The sequence below is a fragment of the Salvelinus fontinalis genome, chromosome 35, assembly GCF_029448725.1.
Source record: "Salvelinus fontinalis isolate EN_2023a chromosome 35, ASM2944872v1, whole genome shotgun sequence".
Taxonomy (NCBI): Eukaryota; Metazoa; Chordata; class Actinopteri; order Salmoniformes; family Salmonidae; genus Salvelinus; species Salvelinus fontinalis.
This window is the reverse complement of record NC_074699.1, coordinates 8,151,640-8,179,008: the sequence shown is the minus strand read 5'-3', so window position 1 is coordinate 8,179,008 and position 27,369 is coordinate 8,151,640. Positions and strand designations below refer to the sequence as shown.

At 45.2% G+C, this 27,369-nt stretch overlaps 1 protein-coding gene across 2 annotated transcripts in view; it reads left to right on the top strand.

Annotated features, from left to right (window-relative positions):
* Nucleotides 1–27,369, top strand: part of kif6 (kinesin family member 6) — a 171,070-nt gene that overhangs the window by 72,248 nt on the left and 71,453 nt on the right. For both annotated transcript variants that reach the window (XM_055899170.1, XM_055899169.1), the window contains 3 exons: nt 1,109–1,268; nt 11,146–11,337; nt 25,830–25,932. In XM_055899170.1, coding sequence (XP_055755145.1) covers nt 1,109–1,268; nt 11,146–11,337; nt 25,830–25,932 — 455 coding nt within the window. The remainder of the gene's footprint in view (nt 1–1,108; nt 1,269–11,145; nt 11,338–25,829; nt 25,933–27,369) is intronic.

Below are 27,369 nucleotides of genomic sequence, written 5' to 3'. Positions count from 1 at the left end.
CTGTCCTTCACAACACCCGCAATCTCAGACAAAAGTGTTCTCTCTGGTCTTTCTGAAGGCTGCTTGATGAGGCCAAAGCACCAGTCGGGGGCAAACTTGGTGTGGCCTGTGATCAGGAAGTGAAGGTCCAGAGTGTGGTTGAACTTGTGCATGGTCCGCCAGGCACAATACCAGAGCACAAACTTGTTCTTGTTTTGGCCACTGCAGTTATCACAATTCAGATGCACACGTGTTTCCCCAACTCCGTAGTTGGGGAAGAAATGGTGCATGTAGTTGATAACTGCGCTGCTGCATTTGCTGGATGACATGCCTTCATCAATCAAGTAGTTGACTTGTTGTGGAATTCCTTCACAGCAGACACCAAAGAAGCCACACTTGCGAGGAGTTAAAAAGTAGAAGGGACCTGGCTGCATAGGGTCAGAAGGATAGTGCACCTGCAAACAACAAAAGAACATTAAGATAATTGACAATTAATTGTCCCACCCCTGTCAATCTGTCTTCATACTGCTCAGTGAAATGTATTTGAACACCTACTCATTCAAGGGTTTTTCTTTATTTTTCCTATTTTCTACATTGTAGAATAATAGTGAAGATATCAAAACTAGGAAATAACACAAATAGAATCATGTAGTAACCAAAATAGTTTTAAACAAGTCAAAATATATTTTATATATGCCTATGTAGATATGCCTATGTAAAATCTGCCGTTTCCAGCTACAGTAGTCATTTACAACATTAACAATGTCTACACTGTATTTCTGATCAATTTGATGTTATTTTAATGGACAAATAAATAGCTTTTCTTGCGATAACAAGGACATTTCTAAGTGACCCCAAACTTTTGAACGGTAGTGTACCTTAGGGTCGAGTTTGAGATGGTCAATAATGTGAAGGGTTTTCAGAACGTATGGGGGGTCAGGGAGAGGGTGGATTGAGTATGTACTGCTAGAGAGTGCGGGTTGAATGTACATTTGTGATTGGATTGTGGAATGTGAATTGCATTTTATTGAACTGTGTAATGTGGTTGTGTTGATGTTGGGTGGTGCGCAATTCGTTTTTAGAGGGGAGGTTAATTTTGTGTTTTTGTTATATGTGTCCCCTTCTACAGGTAATGATACGAGAGAGGTTGTCTATTGGAGACGGGGGAGGCGACCACCCAAGCCCTCCCCCACCTGTGGTAGTCCCCAACCAAAAAGACAGCCCCCAGCTCCAGCCTGCAGACCTGACCAAGCTGAGGGAAATGTTGACTCAGCGCGATAACGAGATCTGTATCCTTCCTATGCTGCAACCTTACAAGTATTACTCAAGTTCATCTCTGTCATCTGTTTGTGACTAGAAATCGGAGAAGGATCTGGCAAACGCATATTCTATTTCTGTTGAAGTCATTGTTGATGCGCCAATCAAAAAACAATTAAGCTCAAGGAAAGGCCACTTTCTACCCGATCACCAAAAGGGTCCACCTGATAGTGGAAACCCAGTTCCTACTTCAAATGTTTCATGTGCTTACTCTTTTCTGCTAAGTTTATTTAGTTATTTAGCATTTATTTAGCATTTATTTAACCAGGCACAGTGTCTTTAGAAAGTTTTCATACCCCTTGACTTATTCTACACTTTGTAGTGTTACAGCCTGAATTCAAAATTGATTATGTAGATTGTTTTTGTCACTCATCTACACAAACTGAAATCATGTGTTTAGAAATGTTTGCACATTTATTGAACATTAAATACATAAATATCTCATTTGCATAAGTATTTACACCCCTAAATCAATAAATGTGTAACGGTTGTCTAATTCCTCCTCCTCAGATGAGGAGGAGGAGTAAGGGTCGGACCAAAATGCAGCGTATGTTGAATCCATAATGATTTATTTAAAGACGAAGACAAACACGAAAAACACTTTGAAAATTACAAAACAAATAAACGACGTAGACTGACCTAAACATGAGAACTTGCAAATACACGAAGAACGCACGAACAGGTACAGACTACAAACAAACGATACAGTCCCGTGTGGTACGAACATACATACAGACACGGCTCTGGCGGATCCTGGCTGGCTGACGGCTCTGGCGGATCCTGGCTGGCTGACGGCTCTGGCGGATCCTGGCTGGCTGACGGCTCTGGCGGATCCTGGCTGGCTGACGGCTCTGGCGGATCCTGGCTGGCTGACGGCTCTGGCGGATCCTGGCTGGCTGACGGCTCTGGCGGATCCTGGCTGGCTGACGGCTCTGGCTGCTCATGGCTGGCTGACGGCTCTGGCTGCTCATGGCTGGCTGGCGGCTCTGGCTGCTCATGGCTGGCTGGCGGCTCTGGCTGCTCATGGCTGGCTGGCGGCTCTGGCTGCTCATGGCTGGCTGGCGGCTCTGGCTGCTTATGGCTGGCTGGCGGCTCTGGCTGCTCATGGCTGGCTGGCGGCTCTGGCTGCTCCTGTCTGGCGGAAGGCTCTGGCTGCTCCTGCCTGGCGGAAGGCTCTGACTGCTCCTGTCTGGCGGAAGGCTCTGGCTGCTCCTGTCTGGCGGAAGGCTCTGGCTGCTCCTGTCTGGCGGACGGCTCTAGCGGCTCCTGTCTGGCGGACGGCTCTAGCGGCTCCTGTCTGGCGGACGGCTCTGAAGGCTCAGGACAGACGGGCGGCTTTGAAGGCTCAGTACAGACGGGCGGCTTTGCAGGCTCAGTACAGACGGGCGGCTTTGAAGGCTCATGACAGACGGGCAGTTCAGGCGGCGCTTGGCAGACGGACAGCTCAGACAGCGTTGGGCAGACGGGCAGTTCAGACGGCGTTGGGCAGACTGGCAGTTCAGGCGCCGCTGGGCAGACGGCAGACTCTGGCCGGCTGAGGCGCACTGTAGGCCTGGTGCGTGGTGCCGGAACTGGAGGTACCGGGCTAAGGACACACACCTTCAGGCTAGTGCGGTGAGCAGCAACAGGACGCACAGGACTCTGGAGGCGCACAGGAGGCTTGGTGCGTGGTGCCGGCACTGGTGGTAATGGGCTGGAGAGACGCACCATAGGGCTAGTGCGTGGAGGAGGAACAGGGCTCTGGAGGTGGCGCCGGAAATACCGGACCATGCAGGCGTACTGGCTCCCTTGAGCACTGAGCCTGCCCAACCTTACCTGGTTGTATGCTCCCCGTAGCCCTACCAGTGCAGGGAGGTGGAATAACCCGCACTGGGCTATGTAGGCGAACCGGGGACACCATGCGTAATTCTGGTGCCATGTATGCCGGCCCGAGGAGACGCACTGGTGGCCAGATGCGTAGGACCGGCTTCATGACATCCGGCTCAATACTCAATCTAGCCCTGCCAGTGCGGGGAAGTGGAATAACCCGCACTGGGCTATGCACAAGTACAGGAGACACCGTGCGCTCTACCGCATAACACGGTGTCTGCCCGTACTCTCGCTCTCCACGGTAAGCTCGGGGAGTTGGCGCAGGTCTCCTACCTGACTTCGCCACACTCCCTTGTAGCCCCCCCCCCCCCCAAGAATTTCTTGGGCTTGACTCACAGGCTTCCGTGCTAGTCGCGTACCCTCATAACTCCGGTTCCTCTCTCCGGTTGCCTCTGCTCTCCTAATCGCCTCCAGCTGTTCCCATGGGAGGCGATCTCTTCCAGCCAGGATCTCCTCCCATGTGTAGCAACCCTTGCCGTCCAAAACATCCTCCCATATCCATTCCTCCTTCTTGCGCTGTTGCTGCTGCCCGTTAACCCGCTGCTTGATCCTTCGTTGGTGGGTGATTCTGTAACAGTTGTCTAATTCCTCCTCCTCAGATGAGGAGGAGGAGTAAGGGTCGGACCAAAATGCAATGTATGTTGAATCCATAATGATTTATTTAACGACGAAGACAAACACGAAAAACACTTTGAAAATTACAAAACAAATAAACGACGTAGACTGACCTAAAACATGAGAACTTACAAATACACGAAGAACGCACGAACAGGTACAGACTACAAACCAACGCTACAGTCCTGTGTGGTACGAACATACATACAGACACGGAAGACAATCACCCCCCAACAAACAGTGAGAACAGCCTACCTTAATATGGTTCTCAATCAGAGGAAATGTCAAACACCTGCCTCTAATTGAGAACCATATCAGGCAACACATTAACCCCAACATAGAAACACAACACATAGAATGCCCACCCCAACTCACGCCCTGACCAACCAAACACACACAAAAACAATGGAAAACAGGTCAGGAACGTGACAAAATGTTAGAATCACCTTTGGCAGTGGGTAAGTCTCTAAGAGCTTTGCACACCTGGATTGTACAATATCCGCACATTTTTTCAAAAATTCTTCAATCTCTGTCAAGTTGGTGGTTGATCATTGCTAGACAGCCGTTTTCTTGCTGTAGATTTTCAAGCCAATTTTCAATCCTCTAGGATTTTTCCTCTGCTTAGCTCTATTCCGTTTTACCCCATTTTTCTCCCCAATGTTGATATTTTCTCATCGCTTCAACTCCCCAACGAGCTCGGAATGTGAAGGTCGATTCATGCGTCATGAAACATGACCCGTCAAACCGCGCTTCTTAACACCCGCCTGCTTAACTCAGAAGCCAGCTGCACCAGTCAGCCTGCAGGCGCCCGGCCCACCTCAAGGAGTCGCTAGAGGGCGATGATTGTGCGCCACCCTATGGGACTCCCGATCACGGCCATTTGTGATACAGCCCGGAATCAAACCCTGGTCTGTAGTGACGACTATAGCACTGCGATGCAGTGCCTTTGACCATTGTGCACCTCGGGAGGCCTATTCCGATGACAAGTATACCCATAACATGATGCAGCCACCACCATGCTTGAAAATATGAAGTGGTATTCAGTGATGTGTTGTGTTGGATTTGTCCCAAACATAACGAGTTGTATTCAGGACATAAAGATCATTTTTATATGTTTTTACAAAGTTAATTGCCAAATGTTCTACTTTAGTGCCTTATTGCAAACAGGATGAATGTCTGTACAGGCTTCGTTCTTTTCGCTCTGTCATTTAGGTTAGTATTGTGGAGTAACTGTCACGACTTCCGCCGGAGTCGGTCCCTCTCCTTGCTCGAGCGGCGTTTGGCGGTCGACGTCACCGGCCTTCTAGCCATCGCCGATCCACTTTTTATTTGTATTGTCTTTGTTTTCTACACACCTGGTTTAAATTCAACATTACATGTTCATTATTTAACCCTCTGGTTTCCCCCATGTTTGTTTGCGTGTTTGTTTTATTGTTCAGGTTGTTACTGACGGCTGGTATTTTGTTGCCGGGTTTTATTATTACGCCCGTTTATTTCCGCCGCTTCAGGGCAGTCTTTGATCACCCGCCTGAGGATAGAGCGGCGGGTGAAGGTCTCGTCCACCTGAGGCAGGGGACGAGGAGCACACAGGAGTTCGCGTTGGAATTCCGGACCCTGGCCGCCGGCACAGGATGGAACGACAGGGCATTGATCGATCACTACCGGTGCAGTCTGCGCGAGGACGTCCGTCGGGAGTTGGCCTGCAGGGACACCACTCTTACATTCCACCAGCTGGTGGACCTGTCCATCCGGCTGGATAACCTGCAGCTTACACGCGGACGTCCAGATCGGGGTCTGTCGGTTCCATCCCCCAGCACCACCGCTACGACGCTCATGGAGCTGGGAGGTGCTGCACTTAGGGCGACCAGAGGAGGGGCCTTCCATGCACCATCTGTGGCCGCAGAGGGCACACTGCCGGTCGGTGCTAGGGAGGTTCCTCTGGGAGTCGAGGCAGCAGGCAGGGCACTCTCGTGTCACCCCAAGTGAGTTGGCACCAGGCTCACCCCAAGTGAGTTGGCACCAGGCTCACCCCAGGTGAGTCGGCACCAGGCTCACCCAGAGCCCCCTGTTGCTCACATGTTTTTGTTTATTAATTTTCCTCGCATTCCCAGCATACGGCGCTCGTAGAATCAGGCGCAGCTGGGAATTTTATTGACAGATCATTTGTACATAGTTTAGGGATACCCATTGTTCCTGTGGATATGCCCTTCCCTGTGCACGCCCAAGATAGTCGACCATTAGGGTTAGGGCTAATTAGTGAGGCCACCGCTCCACTGGGCATGGTTACGCAGGAGGGTCACAAGGAGAGAATCAGTCTCTTCCTTATTGATTCTCCTGTGTTTTCCGTGGTGCTGGGCCTACCCTGGTTGGCCTGTCATGACCCCACTATTTCGTGGCAACAGAGGGCTCTCACGGGGTGGTCACGAAAGTGGTCAGGGAGGTGTTTAGGGGTCCAGACCAGGTCTCCACCGTGCGCATCACCTCTGAATATGCCGATTTGGTGAAGGCGACTCAATTACCACCCCATCGACGGGGGGATTGTGCGATAAATCTCCTGGTAGACGCAGCATTTCCAAGGAGTCACGTGTATCCCCTGTCGCAAGAGGAGACGGCGGCTATGGAAACATTTGTCTCCGAATCTCTGGGGCAGGGGTATATCCGGCCCTTCACTTCACCTGCCTCCTCAAGTTTATTTTTTGTGAAGAAGAACGATGGAGGTCTGCGCCCGTGTATTGACTATCGAGGCATCAACCAAATCATCAATCAAATTGATTGTCAGGAGTGCTTACAACCTGGTGCGTATCCGGGAGGGGGATGAGTGGAAGACGGCATTTAGTACCACCTCAGTGCACTATGAGTACCTCGTCATGCCGTACTGGTTGATGAATGCTCCATCAGTCCTCCAGGCCTTTGTAGACAAGATTTTCCGGGACCTGCACAGGCAGGGTGTAGTGGTGTATATCGACAACATTCTGATATACTCCGCTACACGCGCCAAGCATGTGTCCCTGGTGCACAGGGTGCTTGGTCGACTGTTGAAGCATGACCTGTACGTCAAGGCTGAGAAATGCCTGTTCTTTAAACAGTCCGTCTCCTTCCTAGGATACCGCATTTCCACTTCAGGAGTGGAGATGGAGAGTGACCGCATTTCAGCTGTGCGTAATTGGCCGACTCCCACCACGGTAAAGGAAGTGCAGCGGTTTTTAGGGTTTGCCAACTACTACCGGAGGTTTATCCGGGGTTTTGGTCAGGTGGAAGCTCCCATTACCTCACTGCTGAAGGGTGGACCGGTGCGTTTGTGGTGGTCGGCTGAGGCGGACAGTGCTTTTGGTCACCTGAGGGCTCTGTTTACCTCTGCTCCGGTACTGGCTCATCCGGATCCTTCCTTGGCGTTCATAGTGGAGGTGGATGCGTCCGATGCTGGGATAGGAGCCGTGGTCTCTCAGCGCTTGGGTACGCCAACAAAGCTCCGCCCCTGTGCCTTCTTTTCAAAGAAGCTCAGCCCAGCGGAACGAAACTGTGACGTGGGGGACCGGGAGCTGTTGGCTGTAGTCAAGGCTTTGAAGGTGTGGAGACATTGGCCTGAGGGGGCTAAACACCCTTTTCTCATCTGGACGGACCACCACAATCTGGAGTACATCCGGGCTGCGAGGAGACTGAACCCTCGCCAGGCAAGGTGGGCCATGTTCTTTACCCATTTCGTTTTCACCCTCTTGCCTGGTGGCACCGGTGGTGTGGGAGCTGGATGCAGACATCGAGCGGGCGTTACGTACAGAGCCCAGTGTCCAGCTGGGCGTCTGTATGTTCCGTTTGCTGTCCGCGACCGTTTGATCTTTTGGGCCCACACGTCACCCTCCTCTGGTCAGCCGGTTATCGGTCGGACAGTGCGCTGTCTTAGTGGGAAATACTGGTGGTTCACCTTGGCTAAGGACGTGAGGGTTTATGTTTCCTCCTGCTCGGTGTGCACCCAATGCAAGGCCCCTAGGCACCTGCCCAGAGGGAAGTTACAACCCTTACCCGTTCCACAACGGCCATGGTCGTGTCCACCTGTCGGTGGACTTCCTGACGGATCTTCCTCCTTCACAGGGTAACACCACGATCCTGGTTGTTGTGGATCGGTTTTCTAGGTCCTGCCGTCTCCTCCCTTTGCCCGGTCTCCCTACGGCCCTACAGACTGCGGAAGCCCTGTTCACACACGTCTTCCGGCACTACGGGGTGCCCGAGGACATAGTATCTGATCGAGGTCCCCAGTTCACGTCAAGGGTCTGGAGGGCTTCATGGAACGTCTGGTGGTCTCGGTCAGCCTTACCTCAGGTTTTCACCCCGAGAGTAACGGGCAGGCGGAGAGAGTAATACAGGATGTGGGTAGGTTTCTGCGGTCTTATTGCCAGGAGCGGCCGGGGGAGTGGGCGGCATTCATACCCTGGGCAGAGATGGCCCAGAAAGAGGGAAAAAGGACTGCCTAAGTATGATTCCCAATCAGAGACACCAATAGACAGCTGCCTCTGATTGGGAACCACACTCGGCCAAAAACAAAGAAATGGAAAACATAGAAATATAGAAACTAGAATGCCCACCCGATTCATTGGTTTTAACAGGTATTTAGTCAAATCCCAAAATTTTGGTCACATAATTAAAGAGCAGCAGTAAATTAACACTAGCGAGGCTATATACAGGGGGTACTGGTACCAAACCTCTGGTACAGCATTTGAGTGAACTCGTAATGCGGCTTTCCTTTATCTTCAATTGATTATATCGGGGACTATGTTGTAGTTGAGTAACGTTCAGGGCCATGAGAGTTATGACACTGTTTTGGTTCCATTTAATTAGTTTTACACTCTTGTTCCCGATTACATCTGTACGACAGCTAAATGAGTAGTACTTTGCAGACGCCCTAAATAGGGTGGCATTTATCATCCTGACATAAACCTGGACATTTAGATAACTTGTTTGATTGAGAGATGTAAATCGTCTATCTATGTAGACTTACCTACTTTTGGTAGGTGTGAAAACAAGATGTTTGAAAATCTGATGAGGCAAAACTAGAACGGGCTCAGGGAACCAAATAATGTGGTGACTAAATTACTGGGTCCCATCCCAGGCATCAACAACACGGTACTCTTTTGTGAAACCACAGGCAGTTTTTGAAAATAAGCTATTTGCCATGTGTACTTTACTACAAGCCTTTGATTAAATATTGAATGTATATTTTGATGGAATGCAACCTGGTGCTTGTGTCGTAAAAAAAAAAAAGGACAGCGCCTAAATCTTGGAAGATCTTTTTATTTTTTGCTTTAGTCTTGAGTTATTTGAGCAGTCAGCACTTTATAGGTAAAAAAAAAAAGTGTACTTGACAGTCTGTATTTTATGGATTTACCTTCCCTGGCCCTGTTTCCTTTCTTCTTGGCAGTGCAGGGAACAGATGTGTATTCCCGTTGTGCAGTAAGCATGTCAGCCTATGAACAACCTTTTCATTTGGCAAATCAAGGGGCTTGGACTTTTCTTTTCAAGGACAGGCATTAAAAATAAAAATGAATGTATTGTTCATTTTGCATCTGTGTGCCTGTATATGCATAAACTACATATAGACTGTCAGCTTACAGTGTGTAAGTGCAAGGTTCTCCAAAACATTTGATCGATCCCAATGGATCGGGTTTGAAGTAGATGGGACAGAGGGAAACCATTACAGTAAATGGAACTAATGGGTTGAATAGGTTTGTGCTGTTCTGTTGCCAGGTGGAACATGTCGTGGGATTGGAAGTGTGAACAGGATCGGAGTGTTTTCATCTTTCACTCACTCTTTTGCACTCACTCTGTCATACACACAAATGTGCACACACACACACACATTTGTACGCAAACATACACTCACACATGTGTGCACACACAAATGCACACATGCACAAATGTGAAAAAACAAGACTCACCAGGAGAAGATGCTCTGGAATCTTGACACGCTCTCTCCAGCCTTCACGGCTCCTATTCTCTCCGGTAATTCATACCAGACAAGGGCTGCATCCCAAATTTACATTTAGATTTGAGTAATTTAGCAGATGCTCTTATCCAGAGCAACTTACAGTTAATGCATTCATCTTAAGATTGCTAGTTGAGACTACCACATATCACAGTCGTAAGTAAATTTTTCTCAATAATATCAGCAAAGTCAGTGCTAGTGTAACAGTATAGCTTCTGCACACATCGACAACAGCCACCCTCGAAGCATCGTTACCCATCGCTCCCCAAAAGCCTTGCAGAGCAAGGGGAACAACTACTTCAAGGTGTCAGATGAGTGACGTCACCGATTGAAACGCTATTAGCGCGCACCCCGCTAACTAGCTAGCCATTTCACATTGGTTACACTAGTAGGAAAAGACGAGTGCAAGTGAAAACATTTTATGGGGCAGAATAAGACTGAGATGTCTTATTTAAGATACTCTTTGACGAGGTAGGTTTTCAGATGTTTTCACCCCCCAATGGTGAACCAAAGACCAGAGGTGGCAGAACGGAGTTCCCAAATGGCACCCTAATATTTTGGATAATATTGACGGCACCAAATGGCACCCGATTCCCAGGACATCTCACTGAGCCGGTAAGGTCAGAGAACGCACGTGTCAGCCTGGCCCATATTAAAGACTACAGCGTGCTCGTGCCATTTCCTCCATGTCAAAGGAAAACATGGTTATTGCCCCTGTTGTCTTGAAGTACGTGTTGTAAGGGGAGCCGCATATCATATTCATCTCCATGTGATGTCCCTCACAGTGCAAGGCAGACCAGGGATATTCTTCAAAATATGTTTTGTCCTTTTCGTGGGAACTTAATTTCGTTTTTCTGTGATATATTGACAGATGGAAATTCCCTTTCTCTAAGACCGAATGACCTTTGCCAGTTGTGTTGAAATTGGAGTATCTATTTTGTCCCATTCCTTACCTCCATATGCCATCTAGGCCTATACCTTGAACTTTAAACCTACTGTTATCTCTACCTCAAACCAGACTGATGAGATATTTTGTTACACATTTGTGAGGATAGACATTTCCTCTCATGGCTCAGACACACTGCGGCGATGAATTGATAAAACCAGCTGGTAGCCATCCTATTGCTTGCAGTGTGTTATAGCAACCACCTGCTGGATGTCAACAAATGTGAAAATTAACTGAAAGTGACAGACAATCCTGGTCAAAGGCACTCAACCCGTAGCTCTGGTGTGTTTCCTCTCTTACTTGCTATGTATGGTACCCACCACCCGGCTAACTAAGGTGTGCGTTTTCAGTTTTTTTTAAAAAGTCTGAAAAAAACTAAGTTACCCATCAACCATTTCTTCCCAAAGAGGATGTCTATACATTTTCTTTAACCTAAGCATCACAGATATCCTGGTGAGCCTTCTGAAGAAGGAGAAGAGGAGATCCAAGGACGCTGCTGCTCAACTGGCCAACGTCTCCAATGGCCGTCCCTTGGACCCCCAGAGTCCTTTGAGGTTATACACAGCGTCACTGGCAGGAGACACCGAGGAAGTTGAGAATGACCATGGAGTGCCACCCACTCTTTATGGGGAAAGAGGTATGCAGATTTTCTGTCACCATCGGGTCAGGATGCAAATCCAGAAGTATGATAATTCATTTAAAAAATATGATTTTAATACTAATCTATACTTTAACCATACCGTATGACTGACCATAACCTTACATGGTTTAAATCTGTTTTTATAAATGTTCACTTCCCAGTATAGCCAATTTGTACTTTGCAAGTTGGCCATGTAGTGGGAATGCTTACTCACATTCTAGCAGAGACTCATGCTTACATGGTGTTTTTAACATGCTTTTATCACACGCACATTTGTGCAGAGAAACTAAACAGTTGTACGATTTTAGTTGTGTATTAGTTTTAAGTTGTATTAGTCATATAATTACGGGATAGGCATGGTATACATCGAAAGGCTTACTTGCAGGTTCCTTCTCGACAATGCAACAACAATAAGAAAATATAAGAATACGAACGTGATGCAAATGACGGTAGAATAGAATAAACATTTTAGCATAAGTAAAATACAGGAAGGCACAATTTGTAGTATACTACTTCCATGTGTATATGGGAAGGGGTTGGGGTATGTGTATAAATTGAGCAGTGTAATAGCAGTCTGGTAGCAGCAGTTGTGATGTGTGTGTGTGTGTAGCACTGAGTGTACAAAACATTAAGAACATAACATAAACATGACATGGACTGACCAGGTGAATCCAGGTGAAAGCTATGATCCCTTATTGATGTCACTTGTTAAATCAACTTCAATCAGTGTAGATGAAGGGAAGGAGCCAGGTTAAAACATTCGTTTTGAGCCTTGAGACAATTGAAACATGGATTGTGTATGTGTGCCATTCAGAGGGTGAATGGGCAAGACAAAAGATTTAAGTGCCTTTGAAAGAGGTATGGTAGTAGGTGCCAGGCACACCGGTTTGTATCAAGAACATCAACGCTGCTGGGTTTTTCACACACCACAGTTTCCTGTGTGTATCAAGAAGGACATTCAGGACAATTTGACACAACTGTAGGAAGCATTGGAGTTAACATGGTCCAGCATCCCTGTGGAACGCTTTCGACATATTGTAGAGTCCATGCCCTGACGAATTGAGGCTCTTTTGAGGGCAAAAGGTGAAGGTGTTCCTACTCGTGTGTGTGTGTGTGTGTGTGTGTGTGTGTGTGTGTGTGTGTGTGTGTGTGTGTGTGTGTGTGTGTGTGTGTGTGTGTGTGTGTGTGTGTGTGTGTGTGTGTGTGTGTGTGTGTGTGTGTGTGTGCGTGCGTGTGAGTACATATGTGTGATGAATCAGAGCAGGTGGTCAGTCCAGTTCAAGTGTTCAGCAGTCTGATGGCTTGTAGATATAAACGGTCTCTTAGCCTGTTGGTATCAACAGGCTATACCGTCTGCCCGATGGTAAGGGAGTGAAAAACTCGTGGCTGGAGTGTGTGTGATGCTGCGTGCCTTCCTCAGGCCCCATTTTGAGTAGATGTCCTGGATGGGTGAGAGCACGGTCCCAGTGATGTACTGGGCCGTCTTTACCACCCGCTGGAGTGCCTTGCGGTCATGGACGGAGCAATTCTCGTACCAGGCTGTGAAGCAGCCGGTCAGGACGCTCTCGGTGGTGCGGCGGTAGTATTTGGAGAGGACAAATGGAATGGAAGCAAATCCCAGCCGCAATGTGCCTACATCTAGCAGAAAGCCTTACAGAAGTCAGGAGGCTGTTATAGCAGCAAAGGGACCAACTCCATATTAGGGACCAACTCCATAGGGACCAACTCCATATTAATGCCCATGAATTTGGAATGAGATGTTTGATGAGCAGGTGTCCACATACTTTTGGTCATGTAGTTTATATATACAGTTGAAGTCGAAAGTTTACATACACTTAGGTTGGAGTCATTAAAACACATTTTTCAACCACTCCACAAATTTCTTGTTAACATACTATAGTTTTGGCAAGTCGGTTAGGACATCTACTTTTTGCATGACACAAGTCAGTTTTCCAAGAATTGTTTACAGACATATTATTTCACATATAATTCACTGTACCACAATTCCAGTGAGTCAGAAGTTTACATACACTAAGTTGACTGTGCCTTTAAACAGCTTAGAAAATTCTAGAAAATTAGGCTAATTGACATCATTTGAGTCAATTGGAGGTGTAACTGTGGATGTATTTCAAGGCCTACCTTCAAACTCAGTGCCTCTTTGCTTGACATCATGGAAAAAAGCTAAAGAAATCAGCCAAGACCTCAGATTGCAGACCTCCACAAGTCTGGTTCATCCTTGGGAGCAATTTCCAAACACCTGAAGGTACCACGTTCATCTGTTCAAACAATAGTACGCAAGTATAAACACCATGGGACCACGCAGCCGTCATACCACTCAGGAAGGAGATGCGTTCTGTCTCCTAGAGATGAATGTACTTTGGTGCAAAAAGTGCAGATCAATCTCAGAACAACAGCAAAGGACCTTGTGAAGATGCTGGAGGAAACAGGTACAAAAGTGTCTATATCCACAGTAAAATGAGTCCTATATCGACAAAACCTGAAAGGCCTCTCAGCAAGGAAGAAGCCACTGCTCAAACCCGCCATAAAAAAGCCAGGCTACGGTTTGCAAATGCACATGGGGTCAAAGATTGTACTTTTTGGAGAAATGTCCTCTGGTCTGATGAAATAAAAATATAACTATTTGGCCATAATGACCATCGTTATGTTTGGAGGAGAATGTGGGATGCTTGCAAGCCGAAGAACACCATCCCATCCGTGAAGCATGGGGGTGGCAGCATCATGTTTTGGGGGTGCTTTGTTGCAGGAGGGACTGTTGCACTTCACAAAATAGATGGCATCATGAGAGAGGAAAATTATGTGGATATATTGAAGCAACATCTCAAGACATCAGTCAGGAAGTTAATGCTTGGTCGCAAATAGGTCTTCCAAATGGACAATGACCCCAAGCATACTTCCAAAGTTGTAGCAACATGGCTTAAAGACAACAAAGTCAAGGTATTGGAGTGGCCATCACAAAGCCCTGACTTCAATACTATAGAAAATGTGTGAACAGAACTGAAAAAGCGTGTGCGAGCAAGGAGGCCTACAAACCTGACTCAGTTACACCAGCTCTGTCAGGAGGAATGGGCCAAAATTCACGCAACTTATTGTAGGAAGCTTGTGGAAGGCTACCCGGAACATTTGACCCAGGTTAAACAATATAAAGGCAATGCAAACCAAATACTAATTGAGTGTATGTAAACTTCTGACCCACTGGGAATGTGATGAAATAAATAAAAGCTGAAATAAATCATTCTCTCTTCTATTATTCTGAAATGTCTCATTCTTAAAATAAAGTGGTGATCCTAACTGACCTAAGACATTGCATTTTTACTCGGATTAAATGTCAGGAATTGTGAAAAACAGAGTTTAAATGTAGTTGGCTAAGGTGTATGTAAACTTCCGACTTCAACTGTAGGTGTATTCTAGAGCGAAGCGTGTTGATTTTTAATCAAAGAGTGTTCTGCTATTGACACACTTGTTGAATTATGCATCAGAACGTGAGAACAACAGTAATTAATGAGGTAGGCTAGACCACGCATCTGAGTGCAGGCAGGTCTAGACAGAGCAAGTTTTTGGTGGTTGCAGCCATCCTCCACTTTTTATGTTGATTTATTCATATGTGCAAATACGCCCACATTATTTACGCAAATAAGGCACATATAATTGTCTTTTTTTTTTACACAAAATATTTAAAAAATGATACAATTAGAAATGAACTTTTTCCACATTTTGTTACATTACAGCCTTAATCCAAATTTGGTTTAAAAAATAAATGTTCCTCATCAATTTACACATAATACACCATAATGACAAAGTGAAAATAGGTTTCTATATGTTTTTGCTAATTAAAAAAAAAAAGTATTCAGACTCTTTGCTGCGAGTCTCAAAATTGCGTTCCGGTGCATCCTGTTTCCATTGATCATTCTTGAGATGTTTATGAAACTTGATTGGAGTCCACCTGCGGTAAATTAAATTGACTGCACATGACTGCACACACCTGTCTATATTATGTCCCTCAGTTGACAGTGCATGTAAGAGCACAAACCAAGCCATGGGGAGGAAGGAATTGTCCGTAGCGCTCCGAGACAAGATTGTGTCGAGGCACAGATCTGGGGGAAGGGTACCAAAAAATTGCTCTTGCATTGAAGGTCCCCAAGATCACAGTGGCCTTCATCATTCTTAAATGGAAGAAGTTTGGAACCACCAAGGCTCTTACTAGAGCTGGCCGCCTGGCCAAACTGGGCAATCGGGGGAGAAGGGCCTTGGTCAGGGAGGTGACCAAGAACCCGATGGCCAATCTGACAGAGTTCCAGAGTTCCTTTGTGGAGAGGGGAGAACCTTCCAGAAGGACATCCATCTCTGCAGCACTCCACCAATCAGGCCTTTATGGTAGAGTGTAGAGGTTGACCGATTATGATTTTTCAACGCCGATACTGAATATTGGAGGACCAAAAAAAGCCGATACCGATTAATCGGATGATTTTTATATATAATAATATTTGTAATAATGACAATTACAACAATACTGAATGAACAATTTATTTTAACTTAATGTAATACATAAATAAAATATATTTAGTCTCAAATAAATAATGAAACATGTTCACGTTGGTTTAAATAATGCAAAAACACAGTGTTGGAGAAGAAAGTAAAAGTGCATTGTGTGCCATGTAAAAAAACTAACGTTTAAGTTCCTTGCTCAGAACATGAGAACATATGAAAGCTGGTGGTTCAATATTCCCAGTTCTTCAATTTTCCCAGTTCAGAAGTTTTAGGTTGTAATTATTATCGTAATTATGACGCGTCGACTGTTTCTCTCTATACCATTTGTATTTCATATACCTTTGACTATTTTATGTTCTTTTAGGCACTTTAGTATTGCCAGCCTAATCTCGGGAGTTGATCGGCTTGAAGTCATAAACAGCGCTGTGCTTCAAGCATTGCTAAGAGCTGCTGGCAAACGCAGTAAAGTGCTGTTTGAATGAATGCTTATGAGCCTGCTGCTGCCTACCACCACTCAGTCAGACCGCTCTATCAAATATCAAATCATAGACTTAAATATAATATAATAAACACAGAAATATGAGCCTTTGGTTATTAATATGGTCAAATCCGGAAACTATCATTTCGAAAACAACACGTTTATTCTTTCAGTGAAATACAGAACCGTTACGTATTTTATCGAACGGGTGGCAACCCTAAGTCTAAATATTGCTGTTACATTGCACAACCTTCAATGTTATGTCATAATTATGTAAAATTCTGGCAAATGAATTACGGTCTTCACACAGTTCGCAACGAGCCAGGCGGCCCAAACTGTTTCATATACCCTGACTCTGTTTGCACTGAACGCAAGAGAAGTGACACAATTTCCCTAGTTAATATTGCCTGCTAACATGAATTTCTTTTAACTAAATATGCAGGTTTAACAATATATACTTCTGTGTATGTTAAGTGGGAATGACACAGGGGAACCTAAGAGCTGACTCAGATGAGGAAACAGGGATGAATGAACCAAAATATTTATTGTTACACAGGGAGATATGGAGTGCAGATCCGGGGAAGCTCGGATGAGTTGAAGAAAAAGCAGATGTGGAGACTGAGGTTGGAGTTAGCTGAGTATAACAGGGTAAACAGGTCTTGAGGGGAATCCAAGGTAGTAGTGGTGAGTAAAATCCAGAGCAAAGTAGTTGGGTGGTGAGATGTGGAACAGGACACAGGAGCCAGAGACAGAGCGGTAAACTGCAATGAGAGGATACACGGTGTCAGGCAGGGAAACAGGCACAGCAGAGTAACAGGATCTTGAACAATCATAAATGGCTAGAATCATTAACTGACTGAGCAGAGATTACGATCTGGCAGATTGTAATTGGCAGGACTGAGTTTTTTTTTGTGGTCTTGATTATGGAACGAGTTGCAGCTGGTAGGGATCTGCTCCGACTCCAGCACACCTGTCCCCAACCACACAATCACACAGAGAGGGAGACGAAGAGAGAGAGAGTGTACAGGGGGAGTAACTGCAGGTCAAGAAGACACCAGATGAACACCAGACGGTGTAGCAGGAGCAGAAGTGACAGTGTATTGATTTTAAGAAATGCATTGATGTTTATGGTTAGGTACATTTGTGAAACGATTGTGCTTTTTTTCGTGAATGTGCTTTTGTTAAATCATCACCCATTTGGCGAAGTTGAATTAGGCTGTGATTCAATGATAAATTAACAGGCACCACATTGATTATATGCAACACAGGACAAGCTAGTTAACCTAGTAATATCATCAACCATGTGTAGTTAACTAGTGATTATGTCACGACTTCCGCTGAAGTCGGTCCCTCTCCTTGTTCGGGCGGTGTTCGGCGGTCGACGTCACCGACCTTCTAGCCATCACTGATCCCTTTTTCATTTTCCAAATCCTCAGACATTACAACTTTGTTTCCCTGGCAAGGATGGACTGCATGACAAAGAAATCAGTAAATTGTTCATGTCACCTGTAGTATGGTGATTTGGTCAAAAGTGTCCAGTCAGTAAATAAGTTACAAGTTACTCATCAGTTACTCCCAACATCAATGTTGTTGAATGTCAACATGCAGCAAGCCACAAGCCTCTTCTCCATGGATGACAAAGTACTGCCTCCCATCTTAACTCTGTAGGCTTTGTGTTCCTACTTAGTACATAGCAAAGTGCCCCCAGACAATGTACACACAACCCATTTTCACCAACTTATAAGTCTGCTCTGGAATGTTCGAGCACTTTGTTTCACACTTCAGGAGACATTTGTCCTGCTGTCTTTACCGTATTTCAAGTGCACAGGAAGACTTCCAACAGCATCAACCATCAACCAGTGGAGAAATCATGATGTTCTCCAGGAGCACTTTGTGTTGGTGAAAACAAACAGTTTCAAACGCAGATTGAACAGATACTTGAGGAATGCTTGCTTGCTTCTTCTACAACTGTGAGTGTCCAGAGGGTTTTCCTTTTGTTAGAATTTGACTTTTTCATGGCTTAAAGTCCATTGAAGACTGGGTGGATTATATATATTTTTTAAATCGGCGTAAGTGCCAAGCACACGTTAGTTGTCAATTTCATCGTGTAAAAAACTGCCGCTCTGGCAGTTTCGTTTCAATTATGTTTTATTAAGAAGCCTAAAATCACATGGAGAAGTGTACACATCAAATTGTGGGATTCTGTTTTACATATAAGACAGTAATAATTTATATTTAAGCAAAATGGATACAAAACAACGCAAAAATTAAGTGAACTACTGTAACTCAGCAACATTTGTGGGCGACACACTGCATGTGACTGCAATCGAAAAAGTGATACTTTTGAATCATCTGTCGATAGAACATTCTTCCAAGAGTCTTGATGATCATCCAGGTGTTTACGGGTGCTTTTTGGAAAACTTGAGTCAACCTTTTTGCAGAGGAATTTTTCTGTTTGTAATAAAGCCCTTTTGTGGAGAAAAACTCATTCTGATTGGTTGTGCCTGGCTCCCCAGTAGGCCTCCATTATTTTAGCCTGCTCCCATTTTGGATGTGCATAAAACCCCCTTCATGTAGGCTACATGTGTCCATATGCCCATTATGAAATGAGAGATGAGTTGATGCGGGTAACCTTTTTTTGTTTTACTGTAGACATTGGTTTCCTTTAACAATTTCTTGTTTACTGTTTCATATGATTTAAAACCAAGCCCTCTGTAGGCTACCCTTACTTTAGGCCTATCATGTTAGGTCTCCTTTCTTCAGCTGTCACCAGTAATAACACCTCTAAATATGCGGTGAAATGACCATTATGAAGTGCTCAGTCATTCCCATTAGACAAATATATAACATTGAATTAGACAGCCTAAGCCCCTCCCCACACAACTACAATAACAAAGAGACAAACATTTAGTATTGATACAGTTGTAACATCCATTGAGTGGTGAAACTGTACCTGACCTCTGGGAACGTAGGTTTCTGTGTTTTCAATTGCACTCTAGACCCTGCGATCTGTTCTGAGCTGTCATACGCTTGGCCCCTTCTTACCTTCCACTCCGGCTTAATTTGTCTTTTGACTAACATACGACTGTATCTTCTTCCTCGCCACCCATATTGTTTTTTTTAGTGCATGAAGAAGAGAGACGGACAGACGGGGTGTTCCTGCTATATGGCAGGATTATGATGACTTGCGGTCTCTGCCTGCTGGGATGTCATGACATTTCAGAGAGTGGAATTACATCTGCGAGGCAGGTCCATTCTTTGCTGTAAGCCCTGCTCGCATGTAATAGCAGGTACCGATGGGGGGTTTATCGGAGCTGTCATTTGTGATTGAGACTTATACAAGTGTGCTTCAAAAACTACATTTGTCATTGCTAGGCATACAAATAGGACTATTTCTTCATACCTTTGAAACACAGTCTAGTTGCAGACTTCCGGAAGTGACTTCCTCTCCCGGGTGCCTGTACCTCGGCTGAGTCTGAGTTGTGGGATGCGGAGATGGATTGAGTCATTGGTTGGGTCGAATGTCTCCCGGCTCCTGTGCGCTCTGTCACCGTTTACAGGAGGCTACTCGAATAGAGAGGGCGACAAGGTTCTGTGGGTATCTCCCTGCCGCTTGTGTCTACCTTGGTTATGCACCGCTTGCCTCTCTTCCCAGAAGGGTCCCGGACCCACCTCAGTGAACCGGTCCTACGTAGACTTGAGAGACCAGGCTAGCTAACAAGCGCTACATAATGTGCTAGCTAGGTGGGCTATCTTGCCGGGGCGAGCTATCTACTGCTAGCTATTCCGGATTCCTCAGTGATCCGGTCCTACGTAGACTTGAGAGACCAGGCTAGCTAACAAGCGCTGCATAGCGTGCTAGCTAGGTGTGCTATCTTGCCAGGGAAAGCTATCTAATGCTAGCTATTCCGGATTCCTTAGTGATCCGGTCCTACGTAGACTTTGGAGACCAGGATAACTAACAAGCGCTGCATAGTGTGCTAGCCAGGTGGGTAATCTTGCAGAGGCAAGCTAGCTAATATTAGCTATTCTGGCTTCCTAACGGTGGAATTGCTTGGGTAGCTCTGTTGTTTAGTATACTTAGCTAGCGTTAAGTCGATTTGGTTATTCTAAACAGACCATGCGGTCAAAGAGACTAGCTATACTAGAAGCGTCATCATGGCTAACGTTGGCTAGCATGCATAACTTGGGGCGAATTAAGTGTATTATCTTTCTATCAGCGTTATGGCAATCACATTCCTATTTCCAAATTCCTGGAGTTGAAAGGAGTGGAGCAAGCGGTGCTTGCAGGCTCCTCCGATGAAGCAGCCCCCGAGCACTTGCCTCGGGTAACCCCGGAGCGAGTGGCCTTAGGACAGTTCTGAACGACCGGTGAGCCCCTCCACAAAAAAAGGATTACTGTGACATCATTACCCACACGTTTGATTAGGGCCCCCTGGGTCAATAAGCTGCCATGCTTCATCCAGGCTATATTGTCTCACAGAAACACAACTTAGTTTGGAAACTTGTCCATGTTTAAAGCCACCTATGTTACCCCGGGGTTCAAGGGGTATATCAAGCTCCCCAGGGTGATAGTAATAATTTGGCCGATTCAATCTCTGTCCACAAGGGGGCACTCCTCCCCCATATGTGGCTCATTACTGGGATTCATTGCTGACTCCTGCCTGTAGCTCACTAGTCCCTATGAGGTGCTTAGGGATACAGGTTATGGGTTCTATTGGTAATGTGTGCGGTCCAGCGCTAAGTGCCAGCCAGTTACCGGGACGCATCTTATTACATTTGTAGCTGAACAGAGCTGATAAAGCGCGAGTGAGAGGAGATGGAGGTGACGCTCTAGCAGGGGCCGTGCTGTGTTTGTAAGCTAGTGTGAGGGAGTGACACGGGGAACAGGAAGGAGGGAGGGAGAGAGAGACGAGAGACCGCAACCATCCAAGCCCACTCGCCCCATAGTAGACTAATAGCGGCCAGAGCTAGGATATTTATCATCCAATATGATTACGTAGTACCTGTCTTGACTGCATCAAACTGGGAGACGCTAGTTAAGCTAGCTAGCTAGGCTAATTGAGGCTGCATGCGCTTTCTCATCCTACACAGTTACAAACAACTTCATTCAGAATATAAAGTAGCAGCCTACCTGTTGGCTCTTGGTTGTTGTTGCCTATCCTTCTCCTTTAACTTGAAATTCCATCATTTTAATTGCATCTTCCATTGATTAGATATTCTAACTTTTGCCCCACACGGAGGCTGTATGACTGTAGCCTGTTGCCGCTTTGATGACTTATGATTGGCCAAGAACAACAAGCTACACGCGCCACTCTCGTGAAAAGCAAAGAGCAGCAGCATAAAGTATACAATTTCTCTCTACTGCAGCAGTCACATTCTGATCTATATGGGTCCTTCCGGACAAGTCAGTTAACATTACACATACCTGAGACCCATGACAATCAGATCTGACCCAGACCCGTGATATTATTCAGAATTCTGGATCTGAACCCGCTCGTTTGCTGACGTTGTTCCTGTCTCGTTCCATGTCCGTTATTTATTCAATGTTTTACCTGTACCTGCTTCGTCTCTCCAGCGTCATTCCATGTGACAGAATGCAGAAGCCATCACATGAAGCATCGGGGAGTACTGGCGTTCCGGTTGGTATGGTGGCATCGGCTCTGGGTCGCCACCGATGGAACCGGAGGTGCCTAGCCTAGCCTAGTCAGGCTTTCACGCCCAGGCTGTCTCAAGATGTTTCCTTGCCTCGGTTGGCTCGGCAGCTTCCCATCCCACGTCACACTCCACCGGATCTTTGGGCTCCCTCTCTGCAGCGGGATCGACAGGCGTCTTGCCTCAGCCGGATCATCGGGCGTCCATGCCTCAGCCGGCTCGCCAGGCTCTCACGCTCCGGCTGGTTCGTTGGGCTACCACGCCCCAACCGGCTTGCCCAGCGCCCATGTTTCGGCCGGTTCGTCCAGGTGGGACGCCGGGTGGTGCCCCTAGGGGGGGTAATGTCACGTCTGCTTGAGGGCACCAGACTGCCCTGCATCACGCACTACTATCATCCATTACGTGCACCTGCCTTCCCTCGTCACACGCATCAGCGATATTGGACTCACCTGGACTCATCAACCATTATTACCTCCCCTATATTTGTCAGTTCCTCAGCTCTGTTCGCCGCTTCTGCATTGCTTGTCTTTTGTTTGTATTACTAGTTTGCTGACGCTGTTCCTGTCTCGTTCCATGTCCGTTATTTATTCAATGTTTTACCTGCTTCGTCTCTCCAGCGTCATTCCATGTGACAAACAAGGCTGTAACGTAACAAAATGTGGTAAAAATTCAAGGGGTCTGAATACTTTCCGAAGGCACTGTAGCTGATTGATGACCAGAGATTGAAATCTGTTGAAAGGGGTAATAGAGATTTTTCAAGAAAATAATGTCTACACGCTGCAGTTTTGAGGAATGCCTGTCAACGTTATTCAAAGTCAAGGTATAATTTAGGTTTCCTTTGGAAATACATTGTAGATGGTCTAAATTGTAGATGGCGCAGACACATGATATTTTAGAGTCAACTCAGGCAGCACGGCTTTAGACTAACCAGATCTGTGGAAATCACTGGAGTGAGACTGTCCTCATCTGTTTGTTTTCCACTGTTCTTGTGTTGTTTGGGGATACTATTGAGTCAAGCACACACACACGCACGCACACACACACACACACACACACACACACACACACACACACACACACACACACACACACACACACACACACACACACACACACACACACACACACACACACACAGAGAGAGAGAAAGTAAAGTAAACCAAACCTCCTCAGTCTGTCTTGTCACTGTGTTTGGACTGGGCCCTGTCTGTCTATCTGTCCGTTCGTGATAGTCTCTGTCATGTTTACTTCGACATGATCAACATTGGTCTTTCCCCATAGAGGTAGCTCTCCCGCTTTACTTTTACCTCCTTCAGCCCGTCCCTCTTCCCATTATGAATTAAAAACATGATAAAACAGTGATCTTCCCTCTCCTCGCTCCTCTTTTCCCACACAGGAGTCTCATGTTTGTGGTGTCTGCAGAGTGTTATAACCACAGAGAATGTACGACTCTACTTATAGACATAAACTATGGTGTGTGCGAGATTGTGTGTATTTGTATATGTGTGTGGACGTGTATTTGTGTCTTTGAGAGAAAGAGAGCGAGACCTGGGCCTTTATGCTTTGCACCACATGTTATTTTGGTGGACTCCAAATCAAACAAACTGTTTTTTTAGCTCTGCTAGGTTCTAATTCTCAGAGTAAAAACTCAATGGACGCTATGAAAGCTCAAACCAAGTTTATTCTTCCCAGAGGGTCAATACAGCTGCATTAGACAAAGACATGTTTAGAATAGTTGTGGTATATGTACCCCACTTTGGGTGGAGTCTCCTCCTTCTCGCTAAACATTGTATCTTTATTGCTAGGTAGGGAACTAAGTGATACGGGTAATACACTTTTCTTTCTCCCTTAACGTGACCTGATCTGACCTCTACCCCCTTCATCACTAATCCATGGCTCTTTCCCCTTACCAATGCCTGCTACATGTGATTGTTTCCCCTACTCTCAGTACATTCCAAGCTTAATTGCACCCACCACATGCCTTCCTCCTACAGATAACCATTAACTTCTGGTGTAGCCCCTCGGCTATGGCGCCCCTCAGGTCTCTATTACAACTATTGATTAATAACATTTAAAGTACAGAAATCCAAACCTATCAGCTCCTACAACTATTGGCCTGCCCCAGGTGGTGAAGGTAGGAAACAACACCTCCACTTCGCTGATCCTCATTGCAGGGGCCCCACAAGGATGTGTGCTTAGCCCCCTCCTGTACTCCCTGTTCACCCATGACTGCATGGCCAGGCACACCTCCAATTCAATCATCAAGTTAGCAGACGACACAACAGTAGTAGGCCTGATTACCAACAATGACGAGACAGCCTACAGGGAGGAGGTGAGGGTGGAAGCACGGCTTATCCAGCCATGAGGCACAGTGCACATGGAAGGATAGATGTGCCTGTGAATCTCGAACTTAGAAACATAAAACAACAATTGGTTTCCCCCCATTTCGTTGAATTGTATTAAAAGCCTATCCTTCCCTTAATCAATATCCTGGTCATTAACCAAAAGTAAACTATGAATAAAAGGGTTTTAAATGGTCTACTGAGAATGCTTTGAAATATATGAGGCTTTTTCCCTAATGCTTTTTCATTATTCACAAATCTACCATTTCGCTTGTTCGAGTAGGCTATCTGCCCCTCGTCAGATGACCAAAGAGACACACCTCCAAAGTAAAAAGCCATATATTTTTTTCCCCCCCTCGATAGCTGAGCTGACTACACTGACTGTGCTAGTGGCCTGCACCCTATCTCATTGTGGAGCTAGTGGAGTTAGAGCCCTGTCTATGTTCGTAGATAAGATGAATGCACCCCTCCAGCTAGGATGGAGTCTGTCACTCCTCAACAGGCCAGGCTTGATCCTGTTTGTGGGTGAGTCCCAGAAAGAGGGCCATTTATCTACAAATTATATAATTTGGGAGGGGCAGAAAACAGTTTTCAACCAGCGATTGAGTTGTGAGACTGCTGTAGAGCTCATCACTCCCCCTAACTGGGAGGGGGCCAGAGACAATTACTCAATTTTTTATTTATATTTTATTTTACCTTTATTTAACCAGGTAGGCTAGTTGAGAACAAGTTCTCATTTACAACTGCGACCTGGCCAAGATAAAGCATAGCAGTGTGAACAGACAACAACACAGAGTTACACATGGAGTAAACAATAAACAAGTCAATAACACAGTAGGGGGGAAAAATGAGTCTATATACATTGTGTGCAAAAGGCATGAGGAGGTAGGCAATAAATAGGCCATAGGAGCGAATAATTACAATTTAGCAGATTAACACTGGAGTGATAAATCATCAGATGATCATGTGCAAGTAGAGATACTGGTGTGCAAAAGAGCAGAAAAGTATACTGTATAGATACTGTATAGTCTACATGACATTATTATGAACAAAAGAGCGAGTTTATTTGTATTTGTCAAACGGGCAGCCTAGCGTTCAATGATCATGGCACCAGAATAAGACCCTTGGTATTTTTGGGAAAAGAACATCAAGCTCATTAATTTAATCTCTAGCCTAATAAACTACATGCGTGACCTCAACTTTACTTCGATATGATTGTTATTATATCAATATTTGCGCATAAAAGCATTTCCGCCAACATTTCAAGCATTAATGAATTTTACAGACACAAAAAGATTCCACTAACCGTATTTTGTTTTGTCGACATTTAGTTTACCGACAAATGTTCTGTTTCCATCAAGCCTATCGTGCATTTTTTTATCCGAAATATACTTTACTCACATAGAAAGATTGGATGGAAACCTGGTTAGTGACTATGACTGCCATGTGGGTATACTGTATAAAAAAAATGGGCATTCATGATTCTTTCTCCCTCCATTCTTCTTCAGCGTCCAAGCTGTCGATGGGCAAACAGGAGGCTTTTGAGATCTTCAGGAGAGACCATGAAGACCGGCTGACCATCGAGGACAACAAGGCCCTGCTCAAACAGAGGTCAGAGGGCAAGGGGAGGCCTTGTTGGGAACTTCAAATTCAGTTTACCAGCCTATCCTAGTTTTTAATCTGAAAGTTTGCTACGGTCGATAAACCATGAAAATAGATCGATTGCACTTGAACAGACTTTGAACTTATTCTATGTGCATAGAAATTGATAGTAACTTGATTGATCCTCTTGCGAACTATGTTGTACCTCTGTGAAACGTATGAAATATTTTAAGGGTACCAGGATAACAGTAACCAAACTAATTTGCAGAATGTTGCTGGGTAGTGGGCTCAAGGACAATTTAGATCAGTACAGCAATGTTTTGCTGTCTGTCCACTCTGTTTGGAGACATTGTGGGTCAGGATACACTCCCCTCCATATGTATTTTGACAGTGAAGCTAACATTTCTATTTTAGCTCTATACTTCAGCATTTTATATTTGAGATGTATCAAATTAGTCAATAGTACAGAATGCCACCTTTTATTTAAGGGTATTGTCATACAAATCTGTTTAACGATTTAGAAATTAAAGCACTTTATGGATCTAGCCCCCCCATTTGAAAAGTTCGAAGTGTTTGGACAAATTCAATTATAGTGTATCAAAGTAGTCAAAAGTGTAGTATTTTGTCCCATAGTTCTTGCAAGCAATGACTACATCAAGCTTGTGACTCTACAACCATGTTGGATGCATTTGTGCTTTTGTTTTGGTTGTGATTTGGATTATGTTTTGCCCAATAGCAATTGAACAGTGAATAATGCCATTTTGGAGTCACTTGTATTGTAAGCAAGAATATAAGATGTTTCTGAGCACTTCTATATTCACGTGGATGCTACTATGATTATAAATAAGTATAAATTGATTGTGAATATTAATGAGTGAGAAGGTTACAGAGGCACAAAGATCATACCCATCCCCCCAAAAATGCTACGCTCCCTTGTTATTGGTAATGTTCAGAGGTTAGCATGTTTTGTTGAAGCCTGTGAATGGCATCTCATTCATTATTATTCATGATTCATCCCGGGATATTCGAGAATACTGGCACTGAACACAGGGGCTACACAATAAATGAAATCTCACCCTTAAAGGTACTTTCATACCCCGCTGAGCCGCTCTAATCGGAATATTAGCAATGCTAACAATTACATGTAAAATCTCATAGCGAATGCAAGCTAAATGCTAATGAGCACTTACGGAAATGTTATATAGTCTCTGAAATAACCTGTTTGCAGGACAGACATCCCAGCTCACAAAGTTTTACAATAAATTCAAACATTCTACTTGCAGTTTGCTGCACAAACTAAACAAATATTAGAAAGCAAGGTTCTTTATCCAGGAGGGGATTGTCTGCTGTTACCAAGAGGCTAACCACTTAGCTAGATAACTAGTTACTAAGTTAACAAATGCATAACTGCAGAGCATTAAGCACATTTTAGACAGCTAGCTTAAT